The 21,135-nt window shown below is 40.9% G+C and overlaps 1 protein-coding gene across 1 annotated transcript in view; it reads right to left on the reverse strand.

Annotated features, from left to right (window-relative positions):
- celsr3 (cadherin, EGF LAG seven-pass G-type receptor 3) overlaps window positions 1-21,135 on the reverse strand; it is an 81,540-nt gene that overhangs the window by 47,468 nt on the left and 12,937 nt on the right. Inside the window, 13 exon segments of the mRNA XM_036532664.1 lie at window positions 1,908-2,034; window positions 2,276-2,298; window positions 2,300-2,412; window positions 3,658-3,826; window positions 4,364-4,474; window positions 8,422-8,607; window positions 9,285-9,454; window positions 11,661-11,786; window positions 11,987-12,150; window positions 14,898-15,055; window positions 15,170-15,258; window positions 15,457-15,572; window positions 18,315-18,537. Coding sequence (XP_036388557.1) covers window positions 1,908-2,034; window positions 2,276-2,298; window positions 2,300-2,412; window positions 3,658-3,826; window positions 4,364-4,474; window positions 8,422-8,607; window positions 9,285-9,454; window positions 11,661-11,786; window positions 11,987-12,150; window positions 14,898-15,055; window positions 15,170-15,258; window positions 15,457-15,572; window positions 18,315-18,537 — 1,775 coding nt within the window.

Here is a 21,135-nt window from a genome sequence, read left to right on the forward strand (position 1 = left end):
TCCTGGTACAGTGTATCTGTTGTCTGGGCATTTTTGGAAAATGAGTTGGAATATGAGCAGTAATTAGCAGATTCTCATGCATCTTTTAGTAAATCCCTCCCCCTTGGTTTTTGTTTGGTGTGTAAAATCTCAACATACAAATTCACCTAGTTACTCTGATGTATAAAGTACATATTCTCTGTAAGTCAGCAGTATCACATAATAGGTCTACTATTAAAAATGTTGATATCAAAATGAACTTGAGTCACTCTAAAAAATTTGGGCGATACTGACCACAAAGAGAGTGAACAAGCACTATTTCAAAGCAAATATATCAAATGTTTACTAATTTTTGTGTAACTAAGCCCTGTGTTTTTTACATTTTATCTTTAGAGAAAAATATGGCCTTTCCACCATTATGGAAAGACACAGTTCCCTCCATATCTATTCATACCCCTGACTAAACTGAAAAAAAACATGATATAACAGGAAAAAAGTGCAAAATGGATCATTTTCCTGCTTAATTATTTAAATGTTATACTTTAAATAATAATAATTTTGCATGGTGCAAATTGTTTTCTTTTTCCAAGAAAGGGGGGCACATTTATTCACATCCATGTACTTAGCATTTTGTAAATCACCTCTAGAATATGCCTTGCAAAGACAAGTATATTATTTTAATAGAGACCATGTCTTACCCCAACACTTCTTGGTATTTGTGATTTGATGTGGTACATAAAGACCTTCTATATATTCTGCTAATATATGATAAGGTAAAATGGCAATGATTAACACAATTATGAGTAACACAAAAGAATTTTATTGACATTGCAGAGGTTTGCTTAGTGCTTATTCAGTTTGTGTCTGGTAATGTGACCTAAATTGGCTTAATTTTGATTTCAGTTATTTAAATAGTAGAACTATTTAGTGTTCACTTGATTACTGACTTGATTTTCTGTGCTGGCATCATTTATTCTAGTACTAAATTTTATTGGTTAGAATGACACTATACATATTTATTTACTGTGATGTAAAAGATGGGAATGCTGGCAATACGACATGAAACCTTCAATGTCTGTAAAAGCTGAAGCAGGACAGGGATGTTGTATATTTTTACATGTTACTATAAAGCTATCTAACAAGTTATCAATCTAGTTAACACAATGAAAATGAAATAAATACAATAACCTAGCTACAACACCTATCTTTGAAGAATAATTCTAAAAGTTACTTGCTAGTTAGCTCTATAACTAGAGCACTGGAAGATTATTAGCTATCAAGCAGTCTCAGGTAAAAAATTTCAATGATAGATTTTACAGAAAGAATTAATAAGCCAGCTAATTAATGAGCTGGCTAACAGGATGAAGATAAGACAAGCTAGATGCTGAAGGAGAAGAATACAATACTGTCAAATGGCTTTACTCCTTGTTTTTAATCAAACTGAATTTCATTAAATGGAGGGACTGATTAACAAATTATATTCTGACACTATGCTTCCATCCCTAAGAATTTTAAAGAGTACTTTTCAATGGCAAGATGTGCAAAACAGCATGGTTTTTAAACATACAGGATCTAGATGAAATAATGGAAACACCAAATGAAACAAGGCTAATATTTTTAAATAACTAAATCGCAATTAAAAAGGAGTTTTCATGTTAATGTCAATACAAATTTACAATATGATTCTGCTTTAAAAGATAATAAGATTTAAAATCAGCACTTCAATGTGCAACCTGAGAAATCTAACAGTTTTTGAAAGAGGTGAAATAGTTGGTACCCAAATTTAAGATGTGTCAGTGACAGAAATGGCAAAATTATTTGATGCGTCAAGAAGACCATGGTCAAAAATAATGATAGCAAAATCCAGGATGCTAATAAGTGTTTGAGAGAAACGTTGGGAGTACAGCACTGAAGGTGAAAAGGGGTACCTTGCAGAGGCAGAGACCACTGGTCTTGTTGCAGTCAGGATCAAAGCCTTTATTTGCATCACAGTGGCATGGTCCACATGTTGGACTACCCCACCACCCCCGAGGGCACTGCTGGTCAATCCTGTACACACACACACACCACACACACACACACACACACACACACACACACACACACAAAGTACATATACACACACAAAGAGACATTTACAGCTGTATGTCATCTAATACATTTAAATCCATTGTGCAAGATATCCATAGAATTTCCGTTGAATATGGCAACAATTTACATACTTTGATTTATATTACAGGTGATAAAAGGTGAGTAGGGGTGAATACAGTTATACAAAATAGTACTCACTTGTTATGGGCAGTACTGTCCAAAGTGGTTTGTCCCCACAGTCACAAATGTAGCCATAGGAGGAGCTGGGTTTGCGGTGACATTGTGCCTCATTCTCACACGGGTTCAGCTGGCATGCATCTGTGCAGCCCTTACCATAGAAACCTACAGGAGCAAACAGGACCCTGCACAATCTTAGGAACCTGCACACAGAGCTTCTATCATAACTACAGAAAACTGCACCACAGGTTTGGGTTTCTATGCTCACTCTGGATATTCTTTGGTAGACCACACCCAATCAAGAATGTTCAGAGAGAAATCAGAAAACTTGTAGCTTCAACAACAGTAGCAACACATTTTTCAGTGTGAAAGGCACTGAGCTGTCTGTTCCACACAAAACGAATCTGTGCTTTCACTTGCAGACATCTCTAATTGTAGAAACCTGTTCATAAAGACCCTTCTGACCATAGTCAACTGCACAGAGAAACACACTCAGATACCAAGCTGCACACATAGGCACATAGTTCTACAGAGTAAGACTGAACAGATCTCTCATGGTGTTTCCCCTGATACTTGCATGGCCTGCCCTGAACCTTTAAGGATGCTTCCCTGCATGGAATTTTTCATGTGTATGACAGAATCATACCCTCCAGTTCATGCTTCATTTTAAAATTAAAACCTAAAGATGTGAGGGAATAATTCACAACCTTCAGGTTAGTAAAAAAATTCATTTCACCTCTGGGTTGTTAGTTCTGGAGGCTTATCTTTAATGAATAATGCACTGATGAAAACTTTTAATATGATAATGAAGATGTGTTTGTTTTGGATAATGTCACAGGCTGTCTGCATCTGCCTTATTCCCATGTCTTGTGGCCCCGTCCTCCCTCCCTTTCCTCTTTCCCTTTCCTCCCTTCCTTTTTTCTTTCCTTCCTCTCTTCCCCTCTCTACCTCTAATCTACCTTGCCCTCTTTGTTTTTTTGATGTTTGAGCACAGTAAATGTTGCATTATCTATGATTACAATAACAAATGCATTTCATAAGTTTCACCACTAGTACCCATTCTACACCTGCCTGTATTGTTCCCAATATCCTCTTCCTTGCTACCAGGCCTCCAAGCTCATGAATTCTCTACCAGTGTTCATCTCCCAGTGCTCTCTCTCCATATTCATTCTCAGAAACATCTGCATCTCTTCACTCCATCCCCTCTTTCCCCTTTTCTCCCTTTCTTACATATGCTCATGCACATAAGCATGTATGTGCTTACCCATATACACACATACAAACACACCAACCTTGACATGCACACATAAACATGTACTTATTTACACACACAAATACATGTGCAGGCACCATCAGAAACATACAAACTTATAGATACACATTCATGCAAAAATATATACACACACGTACCTGGCTCACATACACAGGAGTGGCGTTCCCATTGATCAGCACAATGACTATGGGCAGGGCAAGGGGAGGAAGCACAGGGGTTGCCTACATTGCATCCCACCTCTACCTTCACAGCTCGAGTTGGTCGGGGCAGGGGAGGGGCATCAGGCCTAACCCCCAAACGTACACCCTGGTGAAAAAGAGATACACTCACTCATACAACTGCCTGTCTATCTTGTAGTGATAAAGAGCTCATAACCTCATCAAACTTACCCGACTATAGCAACCTCTGTACCTGAGAAGAATTGTAAAGCAAAGTGCATGCAATCCTCTGATACTGTTGTCACAAATTCAGGTTCAAACCCCAACCAAAGGACTGCCCAACAAACAATTATCTGAGCCACTCCGGAGCCCCCTGAGCAAGGTACTTAACTTGACTTGCTTCAGTTAATATCCAGCAGAATAACTGAAAATGTAAAAACTGCAAGCAAGGTAAGCTTCTCTGGATAACAGAATCTGCTGAGCAAATGTAGCATAATGACCATCACAATCCATTTCAGTTGCGTACGTAGCTGAGTAAATGTAATTTAACACATACACATAATGTCTTATATGTTTCACACACAAACACACATGCACACACCTACTTGCATAAACTGTTATACAGGTTAAAGAAATGTTTAAAGGGGCTGTGATGGGCATGACTGCTATGGTAACTGTGACTGACCTGGATGCAGCCCTTCATCCCATTCTGTACCTCCCCTGCTCCCAGAACTCCACCCACATGCAGGTGTTTCACCTTCAGACTATGCAGTTCATTACCCACAATCACTGTACCCTGAAAGAGAGAGAGATAGAAAAGACTATGCATTAAAGTGGAGACACACACACACACCCAACAGCTGGTCAAAAATGTTGGTGGCCAACCATTGCCTGTACATTATTACATTTACATGAATGCCATTGACAGTCTTACCCAGAGCGACTTACATTATATACTTAATTTTATCCACTTATACAGTTGGATATTTACTGAGATACTTCTAGGTTAAGTGCCTTGCCCAATGGTACAGCAGCTGGGCCCCAGCAGGGAGTCAAACTGGCAACTTTTTGTTTACAAGTCCTGCTCCTTACCACTATGCTACACTGCCACCCACTGCAGTGTTCACCATGTAGTCTGTACTCTGTAGTTGCAAACTTTCTTTTCCTGAAGAAATATGTAGAATTGGCATCAGCTGTCAGAGAGAATATTTCAATTTCAGAGAGTCTGTCAGAGTGCGGGGGAAATCCCCACAATAGGCTCACTTTATGACTCACCCAAAAAGCTGTTAGCTACCTGCTATCGACAAAGTCTCATGTTCACATATCCATTATTTACAAATTGTTCACAACAAATATGGATAGAAAATGACATTTATACTTGTACTGTACTGTCTTGGTCTTATTTCAATCAGCCAAGAAGTGCAATAATGTAACTGATAATGTAGCAGACTAATGAACACGTTATGTATTCAAAAAGCATACGGTGAATTTTGTCTCTCTTTTACAAGATGTGAAGTATTTGATGACCATTTAAAATCAGCATATTGAGAAACACTGCTACAGAGTGTGTGAAAGAATGGTTGCAGGTGAAATCAGATGAAAATGTATTGATTATTGTGACGCTCATAGGCGTCATTTATGCTGGGAACACTGGGGACACCACTTTTTGTCGTGGCCCATTTCGTCCCCACCACTTTTTGAAAGCCGTTAACGTTATAGAATCGTTGTTCCCAGCACTTTTCAAAACAAACTGATGCCTATGGTGACGCTCAAGTGTCTTGTACCTTGAGGCCACATCACCTTTGTGCCAATAACCGCAGTAATGCACACTCTCCTGTGCTTTGATTCACATTGATTCAATTGATGATTCATTGATTCAAGTAATTTGGGACAACAAAGAGGTAAAGTTAAATCAATCTTCCATAAGTAACATTATATGTGAAAAAGATATTTCAATAAAGGTGCAATGCTCAAAACATTACCCTGAGAATTACGTACCCATTCATTTTTCAGTTTTATCTATGTCACAATTTAATTACATTACAGCATTAACGTTTTCCTATTTATTTTAAACCCAAATGCTGTTACCCTGATATTAATTTATCATTATATTTTGGACATATGTATGTGTGTACGTCCATAACAACTGGTGCACTAACATAGCGACTGTAGCCAGTCACTGTTCTCCGGACATGGAGAAAAGCAGTGCTCCCTAAATTCCACCAGCATGTAAAGTGTGCTACCAGAGGAGCTAACACACTGGACAGGGTCTACACCAACATCAAGCTGGGCTACAGGGCTAGACCACTACCACACCTGGGCCAGTCTGACCACATGTCCCTGCTCTTACCACCACCAGGACTGTTAAAACCTGGCCTGATGGAGCCTCTCAGCAGCTGCAGGACTGCTTTAACAGAAACAGCTGGGACATTTTTGAACACCAGGACCTGGAGGTGTTTACAGACACTGTCTTGTGTTACATAAAGAACTGCACAGACATTGTCACAGTGGATAAACACATCCAGGTCTATCCCAATTGGAAGTCCTGGATGACCAGGGAGGTTCAGCGGCTGCTAAAGGAGAGGAACACCGCCTTCAGGTCTGGCGACAGGGCTCTCTACAGCACGGCCCGAGCCAACCTGAAGAGAGGCATCAGAAAGACCAAGGCGGGCTACAGGAGGAGGATCGATGACCACCTGGACAGCAACAACAGCAGGCAGGTGTGGCAGGCAGTCCAGCACCTCACCAACTTCAGGTCCGGCCTTGGAGCTGAAGGTGACGCCTCGCTGGCAGAGGAGTTAAACCCCTTCTTTGCCCGCTTTGAGGTGGAGTCACAAGAAACAGCCATGCTGCACGCGGCGGCCCAACACAAATTCAACTTCACCCTCACTGTGGAGGAGTGTGAGGTGAGGTGCACGCTGAGGGCCATTAAACCGAGGGAGGCTGCGGGCCCTGACGGCATCTCCGGACGCGTGCTGAAGGACTGTGCAGACCAGTTGGCTGGGATCTTTACTAGGATCTTCAACAGGTCCCTATCCCAGTCTGTCATTCCATCCTGCCATAGTCCCTCTGCCCAAAAAACCCTCCATCATCAGCCTCAACGACTACCAGCCAGTAGCACTCACCCCTGTGGTGATGAAGTGCTTCGAAAAACTGGTACGGAGTCACATCATATCATTTCTACCCCCCGCCTTTGACCCACATCAGTATGCATACAGGGCTAACAGGTCTATGGAGGACGCTGTAGTCACAGCCCTTCACGCTGCGCTGACCCACCCAGAGCAGCAGGGGAGCTACGCTCAGTGTTCAACACCATCCTCCCCCACAGACTGGTGTGTAAACTGTTGGACCTGGGTCTGCCTTACTCCACATGTCTTTGGATTAAAGATTTCCTGACGGGACACACACAGAGGGCTATAGTAGGCCCCCATAGCTCTCAGCCTCAGCACCGGCTCCCCTCAGGGCTGTGTACTGAGCCCCCTGCTCTATACCCTCTATACACATGACTGCACCCCTGTCCACTCCAGCAACACCTTTGTCAAATTTAACGACAACACCACAGTGGTGGGGCTCATCTCAGGGGGCGATGAGTCTGCCTACTTGGACGAGGTGGAGCGGTTGTCAGTGTGGTGCAGAGACAACAACCTGCCCCTGACCATGTCAAAGACAAAGGAGTTAGTCATCGATTTCAGGAAGGAAAAACGGACATTCAACCCATAATCGTCGGCGAGGACTGTGTGGAGAGGGTCACGGACTTCTGTTTTCTGGGGGTCTACATTGAGAGGGACCTGACCTGGGGCATGAACACCACAGAACTGGTAAAGAAGGCACAGCAGAGACTCTACTTTCTGAGGGTCTTCAGGAAGAACAACATCGCCCAGAGACTGCTGGTGTCCTTCTACTGTTCCACCATAGAGAGCATTCTCACTTATTGCCTCGGTGTGTGGTTTTCCAGCTGCACTGTGGCACACAAAAAAGAGCTTCGGAGGGTCGTCAAGACTGCTGAGGTAATCATTGGGTGCCCTCTCCCCACTCTGGAGGACCTACATAGTTCCCGCTGCCTCAAGAGAGCCCATAACATCATAAAGGACACATCCCACCCTGGTCATTCTCTGTTCAAACTGCTACCGTCAGGCAGACGGTATAGAGCCATTAGAACAAGTACAAACCAACTCAAATACAGTTTTTATCCCACAGCTGTACAAGCTTTAAATGCCAAAAAACATAATGTTCACGTTCACTGTGCAATAAGGGATCTGTGCAATTAATGCTCAGGGTTCTTCACTCTGCAACAAGGGATCTGTGCAATCTTTCTGATCTGTGCAATTTTTCAGTGTAGATATCTCTGTGTGTTTTTACTTGTGTTCTACCATTTTTACTTTTTATATAGCCTTACTTTTAAATTATTTTTATAGATTATTTTACTAGCTTTTTTATTGATCTTTTGCACTGTTAAGGATTGCACTCAAATTTCGTTGTACATGTTACAATGACAATGAAGAAATTCTGATTCTGATTCTGATTTTATTTCTTATAATGTGGGTTTATTTAAGTGGGTGGGGAGTGCAGTGAGTTGTTCCCATTTTAAATGGGATTTGCTCTAAGATCATGTGTCTCTCAGTCTCTCTCTTTGTATAAATGCATCTGTGTTTCTCTCAATGTCTACCTCTCTTTGTATAAGTGTGCCTGTGTTTCCCTAGGTGTCTCTTTCTATGCCTCTATGTTTCACAGTGACTCTCTCACCTGGAAAAGGCCAAAATCAAGACGAACAGTAGCCACATAGCGAGTTTCAGAGCCACTGCGGACATCTCTCAGCTCCAACTGCAGGTCGTGCCAGCGTCCATCACTCACTTGAACCTGGTCCAGACGCAGACGTGCTGCTCGTGTCGACCCACGACTGATCAAGAAGAGCAGCTGACCCCCAGCCAGCTATGCAATAACAACAGAGTCAGTCATCTAACATTCACTGAAACATTTACTCACAAACAGACTGTGTGAAGGCCAGCATGCAATGGGAAATGTGTTCTAAGTGTGCATCCTATTCAGTATGTGGTGGCCGGAGGGTGGAGGTCAATAGGGGACTTTTCCATTATAGGAACTTGAGACAAGGGGAAATAAAATCAAGAACCATGGACTGCAAACCAAAACTCCTGAATAGTTCCTATTTCTGTTTCTTTCTAACAGGGCCACTCTTGTCCCCTGCCAGGCTTGCCAATCAGGGTTGACTGAGAGGCATAAATTGATGGCAGACAATCCACTGGTAAAGAATGCAAATTTTAGTTTTTGCAGAAGGGAACCTCTAAGGTATAAATGTGTCACCTAACCGTATCAAGTATTTATCTTTGATCTGTCCTGTGACTGCCTAGTTTACATGTGCTCATCTTGCTAGCATTTTAGAAATGCTGTTCAGTTGACCATTCCTTCACCAAGTGTTTAAACTCTTGCTAGAGCAAGTGGTTCTTAACATGGAAAGACATGGAAAAGCAAGCTGAACCAGAAATCCATATGCATATCAAATGCTGGGTTCTTGATGCTAGTGGTAAAATTAAATTGACCAGTTTGAGTTGACTCAATCAAAGGTCAGTTTGTGAACAATGTGCACAGACCTGGAATAACAAGCTGGTATACTGTCCAGCCTGCGCCTGCAGCAGCACCCCCTCTCGCCCCCTAGTGCGGAACATCAAGCCCAGGTACCAGGGAGTGGAAATTGTGACATCATTTTTCAGGTCCCACCAGAGGGCGCTGTTTCCCCGGAAACGGTGAGGGTGAGGCATCACTGAGAGAGTGACATTGACAGAGTGATTGGCAGGTGAACCATAAATATTAGCTTGGAGCAGAGAAAGGGAGGTTTTAAGAATAAACATAAAGTGGACTTTTGATGACACAGCAGTTCAACAAAGAAAATCTGCGGTGCTCCAAGCTTTTATTAAATCCAAATCCTATGCATTTTACTTATAAACATCTGGAAGTGAACTAAACACTGGAGATATTGTCAAACCTTGACATGTCATGCAAAAAAAAAATTCAACTCTACCCACTCCCATTCATTGGGAATATGGTAGAAACAAAAATAATAGTGAAAACGTTTAGTATAATTATAATCTGTAAATTCAGATTTAACAGAAAGTATCACATGATGTATCACAAATAAAAGTCACGGTAAAGGATATGTGAACAAAAGTGTCTGAACCTCACGCCACTTTACTGGAATAAAACTATTTAAATAAATCATTTTGGACTTTGAAGACAAAACCTCCAATCAGAAAAATAAAACATGAAGATTGCAAAGTGGTGTAATTCATAATCACATGTGGAAGCATGGCTGCAGTGCCTAGAGAACTACATCAAAATGAACATGCTATGCATCTTCACGAGTTCCTGAAAGCAGAGTAGGGTCTTTCTATGAACTTTTATGTTAAGGAGATTATCCATAGATTGTTGCCCATGCCACATGTAGCAGACAATGTGAAGATTAACAGAGTACATAGTAGAGCCCTGCAAAACAACTGGGACCCACTGGGTCATAAATATTTTTGGTTACAGAGCAAAGTCACTCAGCTACAGGCATGCACAGAAAAAGACTAAAAATAATATTTCTTATTGTGTCAAGATGTTCACATTCTGGTATGAAGTTTACTTTTAATCATGTACAGGTCCCTTGGTGGAAAACTGAGCCTGTGTTTCTACTTGCCTGGATTGAATTCTTAAAATTTGTTGAATTTCCCCTCTTAGCGTGCATTACTCATCAATATTCCTCTTACTTTGAATGAAAATCCTTGAACAGCAGTATGTTTCCTTTCATATAAATATAACTAAAGGTAAACTAAACTAAAACTGAACTATTTTATTATTCTTTATTTTATTTATTTATTGCTTATTCATTATTGTTCTTAACATTTTATGGGGGTGATACTGGTGTATGTATTTACTATTTACTCTGGACATCACCCTGGTTTCTGTTCTTTTATCTTAAAAGCATTTCAGCTGATGAATCTGATGTGGGGTATGAAGAGTTGTTTTTTGCTCAGTCCTGTATTACATTTCAGTGCACCGACTCTGAAGGTCTGTCGCAGTTAAACTATTTTAATGGAATTATACTTGTTACATTTAATCTTTGGAGCTCAGAAAAATGAGTGAAACTCAGAAAGACCTTTCAGAGTGCTTGCGAACATAACTCTTATCTTTCTCTTTATACTGTATTTAACATTATTAATGATTAGAGCACTAATTTAAATACATAATGCTTTTACCACTTCTGTGGTCAGAATTTGCCAGACTCACAACACCTGAATGCCTTAAAGTCAAAAGTCCTCAATTCTCTCCAAATGGTAAGGTGAAAAAACACAGGACCAGGTTTCATGGAAGAATTTGCTTTGGAATAGTACTTATCCGGTTTGTGTAAGTCTCTGTCACCCAAATAATAACGTTTGTAATTTTATTCTATGTAATTTTAATATGTTACATAAAATTGTATTTTAATATATATAAATATAAACATATATAATATATTTAAGCTGTATTTTAATAGCTATAACTTAAATGGCAGATCTATTTTCACATATGTTTATTAACTTCTAGAGAATAAATACGTAGCACATGTGAGTACCTTGGTATTTATGTATGCTATAAGCATTTCTGTGGAAATGCAGTTTACAAAGGACAGATAAATTTGCAGATATTTGAGAACCCTCAGTGTTATTTGAGATACTGTAGATCTTTGGCTTTATGCCAAAGAAGGGGAACACAAGACTGGTACGGAAGGGGAAATGATCTTGTTTTGCTTTTCTCTGTGTAACTTAAAATTACAAATGTGACAATGTATTATACAGAAATAAAATAAAATGTATAATAGCAAAAGAAAAAATAAACAAAGTGTTTCCAGTACACACCTGTTTCAATGTGTGTACTTAAAACAAAGTACAAGTTTACACTATGTGCCAGTGTGTATCTGTGTATATGTGCTACTGATGTGGGTGTCTCACCATGGCTGCAGTCCTTCCCTCCAAATCCTAAGGGGCAGTCACATGAGAATGTTTCCCAACTCACTCGACATGTCCCTCCATTTTGACAGGGGTTTGACTTGCAGAAGGGAAGCTTAGCACTACAACCTATCAGAGCAATCAAAACAGAATTACTCCTCTGACATCATATCAAAAACTCTATAGCACTGAATGGGAGTACACTGAGAAAGGAGTACAATTACAGAATGATAGCAAAAGAACTTATAGTTCACAGCTCTAAAAAGGCACAAACACTCAGAAACAGGATAAAGACACAGACTAACAGGTAGTGAAGGGTAAGTACTAACCAGGGAGGGTACCATTGTTAGCGATGTAGCCAGCCAGATCCAGAGGACGGTTGTCGATGTGAAGGTCCTTTATACAGCCAATAAACTCTCGAGTCACAAAAGGGAAATTCTCTTGCAAATTAGGGACTCCCCCCAGAAACAGGGGTCCTGTAAGATCCAGAGACCTAGCAGAATGCAAGAAAAAAGATGACTCAATTTGGGATGAAAATTCAGGGGTAGGTTTGAGCCATATTGTAGAGGGTAGTACATTAGTAGTAGATAGTAGATAGGTAGTACATGTTTGAGGATTATGGAGTAAGATAAGTGGTCCTGGGTTAGTAGTGACCTCAGTATTATTATTCATACCCCCTAGTTTAACAGGAAAATGAAAGGACTCTGACTGACAGAATTCTGATGCTATATTTTCTTTGGAGGACAGGCTATCATCTGTTACCACACCCAGGTTCTCAGTGGCTGGCACTGGATGCTGAAATTAATCATGTTGTCAATGGTAAATGCAAGGTCCTACAGTAATGAGGACATTTCTGGTATACTGTATAGTGCAGTTTGGTTCTGGAGAGACTGAGCTTGGGATGTTTGCTGCTCATCCAATTTGATATATCATTGAGGCATGATTTCATTGAGGGTATGCTGTAATGTGTGAGGCAATGAACTTGTCACTTGGTAAAAAATAGGTGCTGTGCATCTGCTTAGCAATGATTACAGAAACCTTCGGAAGAAGTGACCAAACCCAGATATTCTCTATATAGGGAGGAGAGGAAGAGATCAATGACAGATCACTATAGGACTCTTGTGGAAAGGCTGTAAGCCTGTGAGTCATGCCATGTTACCTGGTAAGAGCAGTCAGAAAGATCACTTGCAGGCAATGCTTGAAATGGCAAATTCAGCTAGGGTGGCCAAGAAGATCTAATGGTCAACAAGTGGCACTGAATGTAGCAGATCAAATAAAGAGAATTCGGATAGAGGACATAGAAGCAGCTGTAGCCAACTGCCTCAGTTACAAAGAGAGGAGCAGTTTTGGTTGAGTGACCTGCTTTGAAACCAGACTGGTTAGTATAAAGTAGATCATACGGAGCCAGTGTGATAGCTGGGTGGGTACAAACTGTTCCAGAGTTTTCAAGCAGAAGTGGGAGGAGAGAGGCAAGTCTGTGATTCTGGATCAGACATGGGTCTTAGGTTTCTTAATCAGTGTTTTGATTTGTGCATGTTTAAAGGCAGTCGGAACAGAGCCAGGCAGTCTGGGAGGGGTTCAATAAGGAGGGGATACACGGAAGGAGAGATGGTGCAGATACCTGCAATACTGCATGGGGTCCTGAGACCACATAATTAGTCTATTGGTCTATATGTCTCGAAGATGTCTCAAAGCTTGATGCAAAAACACTGAGTGGGGTCAGACAGAGGTGGGGCTGGGGAAGTGTCGGTAAGGAGGGGTAGGTAGACAACAGCTTTGTAGGTTATTGCAAGGTGCCTGAATTTTGGTTTGAAAGTAGGAGGTTTTAGTAGAGGAGACAGAAAAGGAAAATGCTGGTAGGAAGCACTGATATACAGTCAAAAGTGTGGGCAGGTGGACATAGTGAGTTAAAAGTGGATAAAAGTGATGACAGCAATGAGGATGCTGCAATGCCCATAGATAGTTGCTTCTGTTATTAAGGGGGAGGAAATCAGCTATATTGCATATGTGGTGGAAGAGAGCATATTTCAAATGTGACAGGCCCCAGTGAGAGCAGAAATGAGAAGGAGAAAAAGTAATGGTCAGCCAGCTGAAATGGGGGTCACTTCAAGTCAGCTGGCAGTGCAGCTTAGTGAGAGAAAAAGGTCAAACTTTATGCCAGCCTTGTGTTTAGAGGAGGACTGAACTAGAGTGAAACTGAATGAGTGAAGTCATAGTAAGAAGCCAGCAAACTGAAGGTTTTGTAAATGGCTATTGAAATATCTTAGTAGGATCATAGGGGTATCACCTCCTGTGAGAGAGCTAACGAGGAAGACTTAGTCATCAAGAAAGCTTCAAAGCAGCTCTTATGGGCAACAGACGAACACAATAAGCAACATGTAGGGATTTGTGATTGAAAAAGCATTGATACTCAAATGCTGAGATGGAGAGATGGGACAAGAGGTATGACTGAGATTTGCCATGAGGTAGAGATAAGTATGCCAGTGTCACCACCAGCATTGAGGGTGGATGCTGTTCTTTCACCAGAAGTTATACATTAGTTAAACACTACTGCCAAGAGAGATCAGGTAGTAAACAATGGAAAAAGAATGTTTGAGAATGAAATTGGCTGATGAAGATTTTAAATATTATTCATTTGGACAGCACTTCCTTGTTGCTTACTAAGAATCATTGGTATGGATGTCATGGAATAAGGAAAGTTACACCAGGGTTTTTGTGGCTACAACAGTTTGATCTCTATTGTCTATAGGTCATCGGGGTGTGAATAATTATGGAAGCCACTCTGTACGCACAAGTGTGCATACTAAAAACAGATTTCAGCAAAGTCTGGCTCAGTAGGAGAAATGCTGAAATTAAACTGCAATAGCAATGAAAACTATGCTCCAGCAGAAAAAGTGAAGACCATAAGGATCATTCCAGATAGCAGAGTGACACACACAATTTACACTATTTGAATATTTTACAGATAGCAAATGTTTAGGATGAAGGAAAAGTTCAATTGGGACTCGACTTTGCAATGAATGAGAGTGAAACTTATGTTTAATTAATGTAATCTTTTACCATGTGACCTTGTAATCACTATTATCTTGGAGATCCTGCAACCCATTCCTGCTGTTTACCAGCAGCAGTTGAACCTAAGGAGCCTATCCAAATGTTGAACCAAATTGTGATTTTAAGCCATGACCCTGACCACTGCTTATACACACTGTGCAAGGCTGCTCATGTCCCTGTGTGACTTACTTCTTGGAACTCCTCTGCTTGCCTTGGGCCGCACAGCTGTAGTTTCCAAGCTGATGACCAAACCTCAGAGCCATAGCTGTGTCACAGTCATCCACACTGACTACTGCCATCTTTTCATCTGATGGACCCTTCCCCTCTCCACTGATGCTCTGCTTTGGCTGTGTGTGAGAGAGAGAAACAGAAAAAGGTTGTGAGCCCACATGCATATGCTCACTTACACACATATGCTCAGGTACACACACCACCACAGAAAAACGCATTGACTGGTGCACCTTATTGTAGTAGTGGATGTGAATGGTGTGCCAGTCGCCATCGCTCACGCCTCCTGGTAGGTAAGGGTTCACCTGGGTGGATGACTCACCTGGACACACATAGGTGAAACAATAATTTTAACACAGACAAACACAAACACATATACACAGACACAAGCTCACTGTTCTATCTCTCTCTCCTTCTCTCTCTCTCCCTCTCTCTCTCTCACACACACACACACACAGGCATGCACATACACATACTTGCACATACACATACAAACACACATACATATGCACATACACACCTGTGGAGTATGTGAGCTGCACCTGCCCGTCAAGGATCTCCAGTGCCAGGAAGTCATGCTTCTCATTAAAACGGCCATTATACAGCAGGAGGCCTCTGCTCTCTAGTGTGGCAAATCTGAAATACACATACTTGCCACATGAGGGAACATACTGTGTAGTAACACCCTGTCCAGGACTGTTTAACTTCAATGTGTTTAACTTCCATGAGTCAGAACCACAGTGTGGGTCTCATTCTATACAATGAAGTAAAATTCCTACTGCATAAATGACCTAATTTTGTTGTCAGCCACAGAATAAGTATTTACAGCCAAAACTGGCTCTGCTGGGGCCAGCCAAACCTGCTCAAACCTGAGAACATCAGTAAAGATGAAACATGCTAACATAACAGTTATTTAAAGTTCAAGGTATCTACAAATGTAGCTACATTTACATTTTGTCATTTAGCACACACTTACCCAGTGCAACTTCCACAGCACTAGAGCATCTAACAAAAACAGCAAGAAATATTGTACAAGACAGAGACAGTGTGAAACAGTGCTGAGATCACCAGTGTGTAGCTACAATTACAAAATAAGAACAGCATTACAGAAACCAAATTTAGGTCTAAGATGCTAGTGTGAAATAGGGTACAGAACTTGTAAGCATAAGGTGGCAACTTCAAATTGTGGATGAATTAATTACATGAAGATTAAATGTAAATTTAGAGGAAAGTTTATTCTGAGACGGAAAACAAATATAAATCCTGAGAGCCGATATAAATCCTGCATAGATGGTTAAATGACCCATGTCAAGAGTAATGAGAAAAACTCAATATATCCAAGGTCAAAACAGTCGAGGGTATATATATTGCTGAAATGGGGCCCCGGAAAAGCCAACAGTAACATAGCAACTATTGATAGCAAAAGCATGTTATTTATTGAGATAAATACGGCTTTGTGCACATACAGCAGAAGACTACCCACAATATAACTGACTGACTGGCTGATGAATGTTTCTCATTTTTAAAGTAAAGTTTCTCGGGTTTTAAGTGAAATTAGTTATTAAGAAGCGAACCAAGCATTTAAACATTCATACCTTGCTTATTTTATGACCATATGAATAGCTTGCAATGTTTACATCAGGGACAGCACTGACCCCCCCAGCACAACATTTTACAGTTTCACCTATTTGTCAGGAATGGCTGAACATTACTTTGAAAACAGGCAAAGGTGCTATACAAATGAAGACATTACTTGTCTCACTTATATTAATTTAATCATCTTTTTGCTGACTTACCATGACCTGAAGTTCAAATTGTCTAACACTGACCTTTTCCACATCCCATCTAAGTCACCTCCCTTCAATCACTGTTCCCTGGATGACCCTGGAAAGTACTATGTTATGCTTTCCATACCACCTGGGGGTGATGATTAATCAATCATCAGAGTTTACATTAGGGCTGGGCGATATAGCCGTCGCGATATATCGAATAGCTATTTATAGCGCAATAACAGCTGTCTCTGGTATATGGCGTTAAGTTTTTTCCGTTACTGTGATGATGGGTCCATGGCCGTACCCCATCATCCCATCCTGGTACTTTACAACTGCGGTAGTTCTAGCAGCCACAGTACATTCTGATGGCGGCGGCAAATGGGGACTAATATATTTAATTGCCTTCTGCAGTTGTGAGGGACTTACAATAAAAGAAAACAAACCCACTTCCCCAACATGTCCCTTATTTGTTACAGCAGCATGTCGTGCGGTAAAATGTTACGAGCTGTTTCCAATTCGGTGAGTGCACGCGTCGGCTGCGGATCGCAGAAAAGTTCCTTAATCAGTTATCGCAGATTATGTGAACTTGTTGATGAGAACGCAGCCGTTAACTATACGCCATAAACTGGTTTTACCCATGTAACCTTGGTTTCCTCATTTTAACTTTGCAGCACATAGCCAAGGAGGAACTGGCTTCTTTGGCAGCGTGCAGTCTTCAAAGGGAACACACACCCCACTCCCGTGCTGCTTTAAGCACAAAGAGTGCGTGCACTGAAATTACCTCGAGCGGGGGGAAGGTGTTTCCCGGCAAAAATATGTATTTTATATTGCAGGTAATATGATAGGATTCTTGCTTGTTGTATTCATGATAGCTGCTGTAATGTATGATTGTTAGAATACAACAGTGAAACAGTTTGCTGTATTAAAACGTTAAAAGCTTTATTCTGGGGTAAGGACAGTTTTGACTGGGAGTGGCTCCAGCACTCCTAAGGTATAAAAGCCAGTCGTGGTCTCATTGAAGGGGGGGCTGTGTATAGACAGGGCCATGTTCGTGAACCCTGCGAGCCGCTCACTGTAAAATTTTGATGCAAGCTAGGCAGCTGGTAGCTGCCCTAACCTGCTTTTAAGTCGCTGTAAAGCAGAGTTTACTTTGTTTGTGTTCATTTTTGATTTATGGACTTTGAGTTGATTTCTTCCTTTTGCCACATCGCCACCTGCCTGGGAATGTGTTTTTCCTTTGTGTTTTGTTTTTTAACGCCACATACCGGGGATAGCTGTTATTGTGCTAAAAATAGCTATTCGATATATCGCGATGACTGTATCGCCCAGCCCTAGTTTACATGCTGTCCAGACTACTACACTCTGCAACCTCAGGACACCTGATTGTCCCTCACCTAAGTGGTCACGCACCAACTACCTGTTCAGGTCACAGTGTAGTAGAATGAGCTTTCCCTAGCAGTTACTAGTCACCTCCCAAGTTTGAAAAGTGCTTTTCTTCGATGTTGAGGATGAAGTGAGGCTACACTGCCCCCAAACTATTGTGTGCTGATGGAAGGGCCAATGATGATCAGTAATAACTCTAATTTTATTTTTATGTGATACTCACGAAAGGGAGACGGTGAGGTGAAACCTCTGGCGGAGACCGTGGAACATGATGAAGGATTTGGGAGGGAAGGAACGTGTGGTGACAGCACAGTCAGGGCGCTCATACCCCCCAGCAGGGCATTCGCAGTGGAAACCCCCCTTCGATTCCTCCCGACATGTTCCTCCATTCCGGCACACCCCCAGAACACAGCGACCGTGTTTGCTGTCCCATTCACAGTTCTCTCCTGGGGAAGAGAGAGGATTACAGTGACACACACAGGCTTGGGGAGTAACGGAATACGGCGTTACGTAATTAGGATACAAAAAAGGTAACTGTATTCTGTTACAATTACAGAAAAAAGACGTAATCAGATTGCCCATACATTTAGTAAGAATAGGGATTATTAGCAGGATTACAATTTTAAAATACATAAAGAACGATATACTACCATGCCCATGCGCACACATTACAACACTTAACGAGTCTCACAACACCACTCTGGTCTCGAGTCTGGAATCTTGCAGTTGCCAATTCATTATCATGGCCTCTAGTGAAAAATATGCTCTCACTGGGTGGAAATTTCACCATTAGTTTGTCTTTAAAGCAGAAAAGGGGACCAACATCACAGTACAGTGCAAGTTATGCCTTACAGCTGTGAAAATACTGTCATCATCCCAGGACTCAACATATAATTTTAAGAAACAAATATAGGTAAGACCAACCGCTAATGTTAACTACACAGAAATCCAGTTAGCTAAAGTTAACGTTTGATAGTAAAGTAATTGAAAGCTAAATTAGCTAGCTAGCTACTTGCACATTCAACTGAAAAGTACAAATACCACTTTACAAAGACAAATCTAGCTAGCTAGCCACAATACAAACAAAACAATAAACGTAACTAGCTAGCTACTATCACATTCCGCTGACAAATACAAATATCACCTTGCAAACAAACACACAGCTATCTTAGCTAGCTAAAATAAAAAAAACAACAATGTAAAAAGCTAGATAGCTTGCTAGCTAATTTGGCTTTCACGCACTTTCCTCAACTGTCATATTACTAATAGCTATCTGGCTAGCTATCAGACTAATACAGCCTCATCACATCTCTTCTGACCAAATAGGCTAGTTCATTTTACCACAGACACTGCAAGCAACCTGTTCTGACAACTTTAGTACTGTTAGCTAGGTAGCTAGTTACCAAATTAACATTATAGTTAGTAAATTCGCATAGTTACTGCCAGTGTGCGAAATACCCGGTGGCAATCAGGGGGTCCCCTACCCATACCTGCCAACAGTCAAAATACGGGAGGTTTTTTCGGCGCGGGGTGTTGGATAGTAAATAATTGTATGTAGTGTAGATTGTGTTTCATAGGCGATCTGGCGGCTTGGGTAACGTCAGACAAACATGCAAAACATATGGATCCGTGTATGACGATTAATCATAATAAAGTTTGCCATGGGAAAAACAACAAAACGGGAGGGCGCTGGGAGATGGCTTTTGACTCATTGCAATGAAAAGCAAATACATTATTTTGTGTTTACATCCAACTTTGTACGAAAAATAATATCAGCCCTATGTTGGAGACAATGCAGAAATTTGCTGTGATTTCAAAACCGGATTACTCGACAAGGCTTCATCACACAGAGAAATAACTAGTATCATTGGAAAGGGTAGCCTAGGTTCTGCTGTTTATTTTGATATGCGATAAGTAGGGACTTCTTGACTTATTCAACCGAGAAGCAGGAGTGTGAAAATGGGTGAAGAAATTAGTAAAGATATTACTTTGCAGAAGTTTTATCTGTCTGTCCTCATAACGTGATTACTTAGGTATGCACAAATATGTGACTAGCATTACAAAGCTCCGGTTCCGCCGTTCTTGTGATATGTGTTCCATATCTATGCAATGACAAGTTCGTGAGTAGGCTAATTCAAACAAGAGTAATGGGTGTGGAGATGAATGCAGAGCTGTATACAGATTGTAACTATGATTAAATTTGATGTAAATTAAAAATTATTTTTCTCGCCAACACTTTGTCACATAGACAAGCAACTAGCATTGTTAGTGATGAATACTTCGTGAGCAATTCAACCGAGAAGGGATGTGAATTTGGACGCAAGCTGTGTCTGTTGGGCTTTAAGGGTTAAAAGACATTTTTAGTGACAATTGCAAGTGACAATTTTGCCGTTGAGGCTTTCAGGGGACCCCGAGACCCCCGTATTTCGCACCCTGGTTACCGCTATTAATCTAAACGCACATTCGCGTATAACAAAGGAAGGAATACAAACAATTAATAAACCTAACAAGGAACATAAACAGTATATTAGGCTAAACAATTTCACTAGCACATCCAATCCAATTCAAAAGTAACGGAAAGTAATCAAGTTACGTTTAATATTGTGATACTTGGATTAGGTTATTGATTACATTTTTAACAGGTAATTAGTAATTGTATTGGAATACATTTTTAAAGTAACCCTCCCAACCCAGGTTTTCACCTCACTGAAAACTTCAAGTCTCATCCTTAAAGAAGAGGAGAATAGCAGCAATGGTGTCACTTAGCTATAATGATGAGCTTGCTATTGCTGATAGTGATGAATGCTAAAGACGAACTTGCAAGTTAGCTGCTATAGCGATAGCTGATAATGATGATTAGCCACACTCTAGCCAGCAAGGTCGGAAAGCGGGAATGAGAAAGCTCCGTGGTTTCATGGGATGTGTAGTTTTTAGCCCGTAGTTGTACTAGCATATAAGATAAAATATTAAATTACGTAAAATTTAGCTCAAAACAAATAAATCAATTTATAGGCTAGCTAACGTTAGTCTATTTTAGCTAAGCT

This window comes from Megalops cyprinoides, chromosome 7 (assembly GCF_013368585.1).
Source record: "Megalops cyprinoides isolate fMegCyp1 chromosome 7, fMegCyp1.pri, whole genome shotgun sequence".
NCBI lineage: Eukaryota > Metazoa > Chordata > Actinopteri > Elopiformes > Megalopidae > Megalops > Megalops cyprinoides.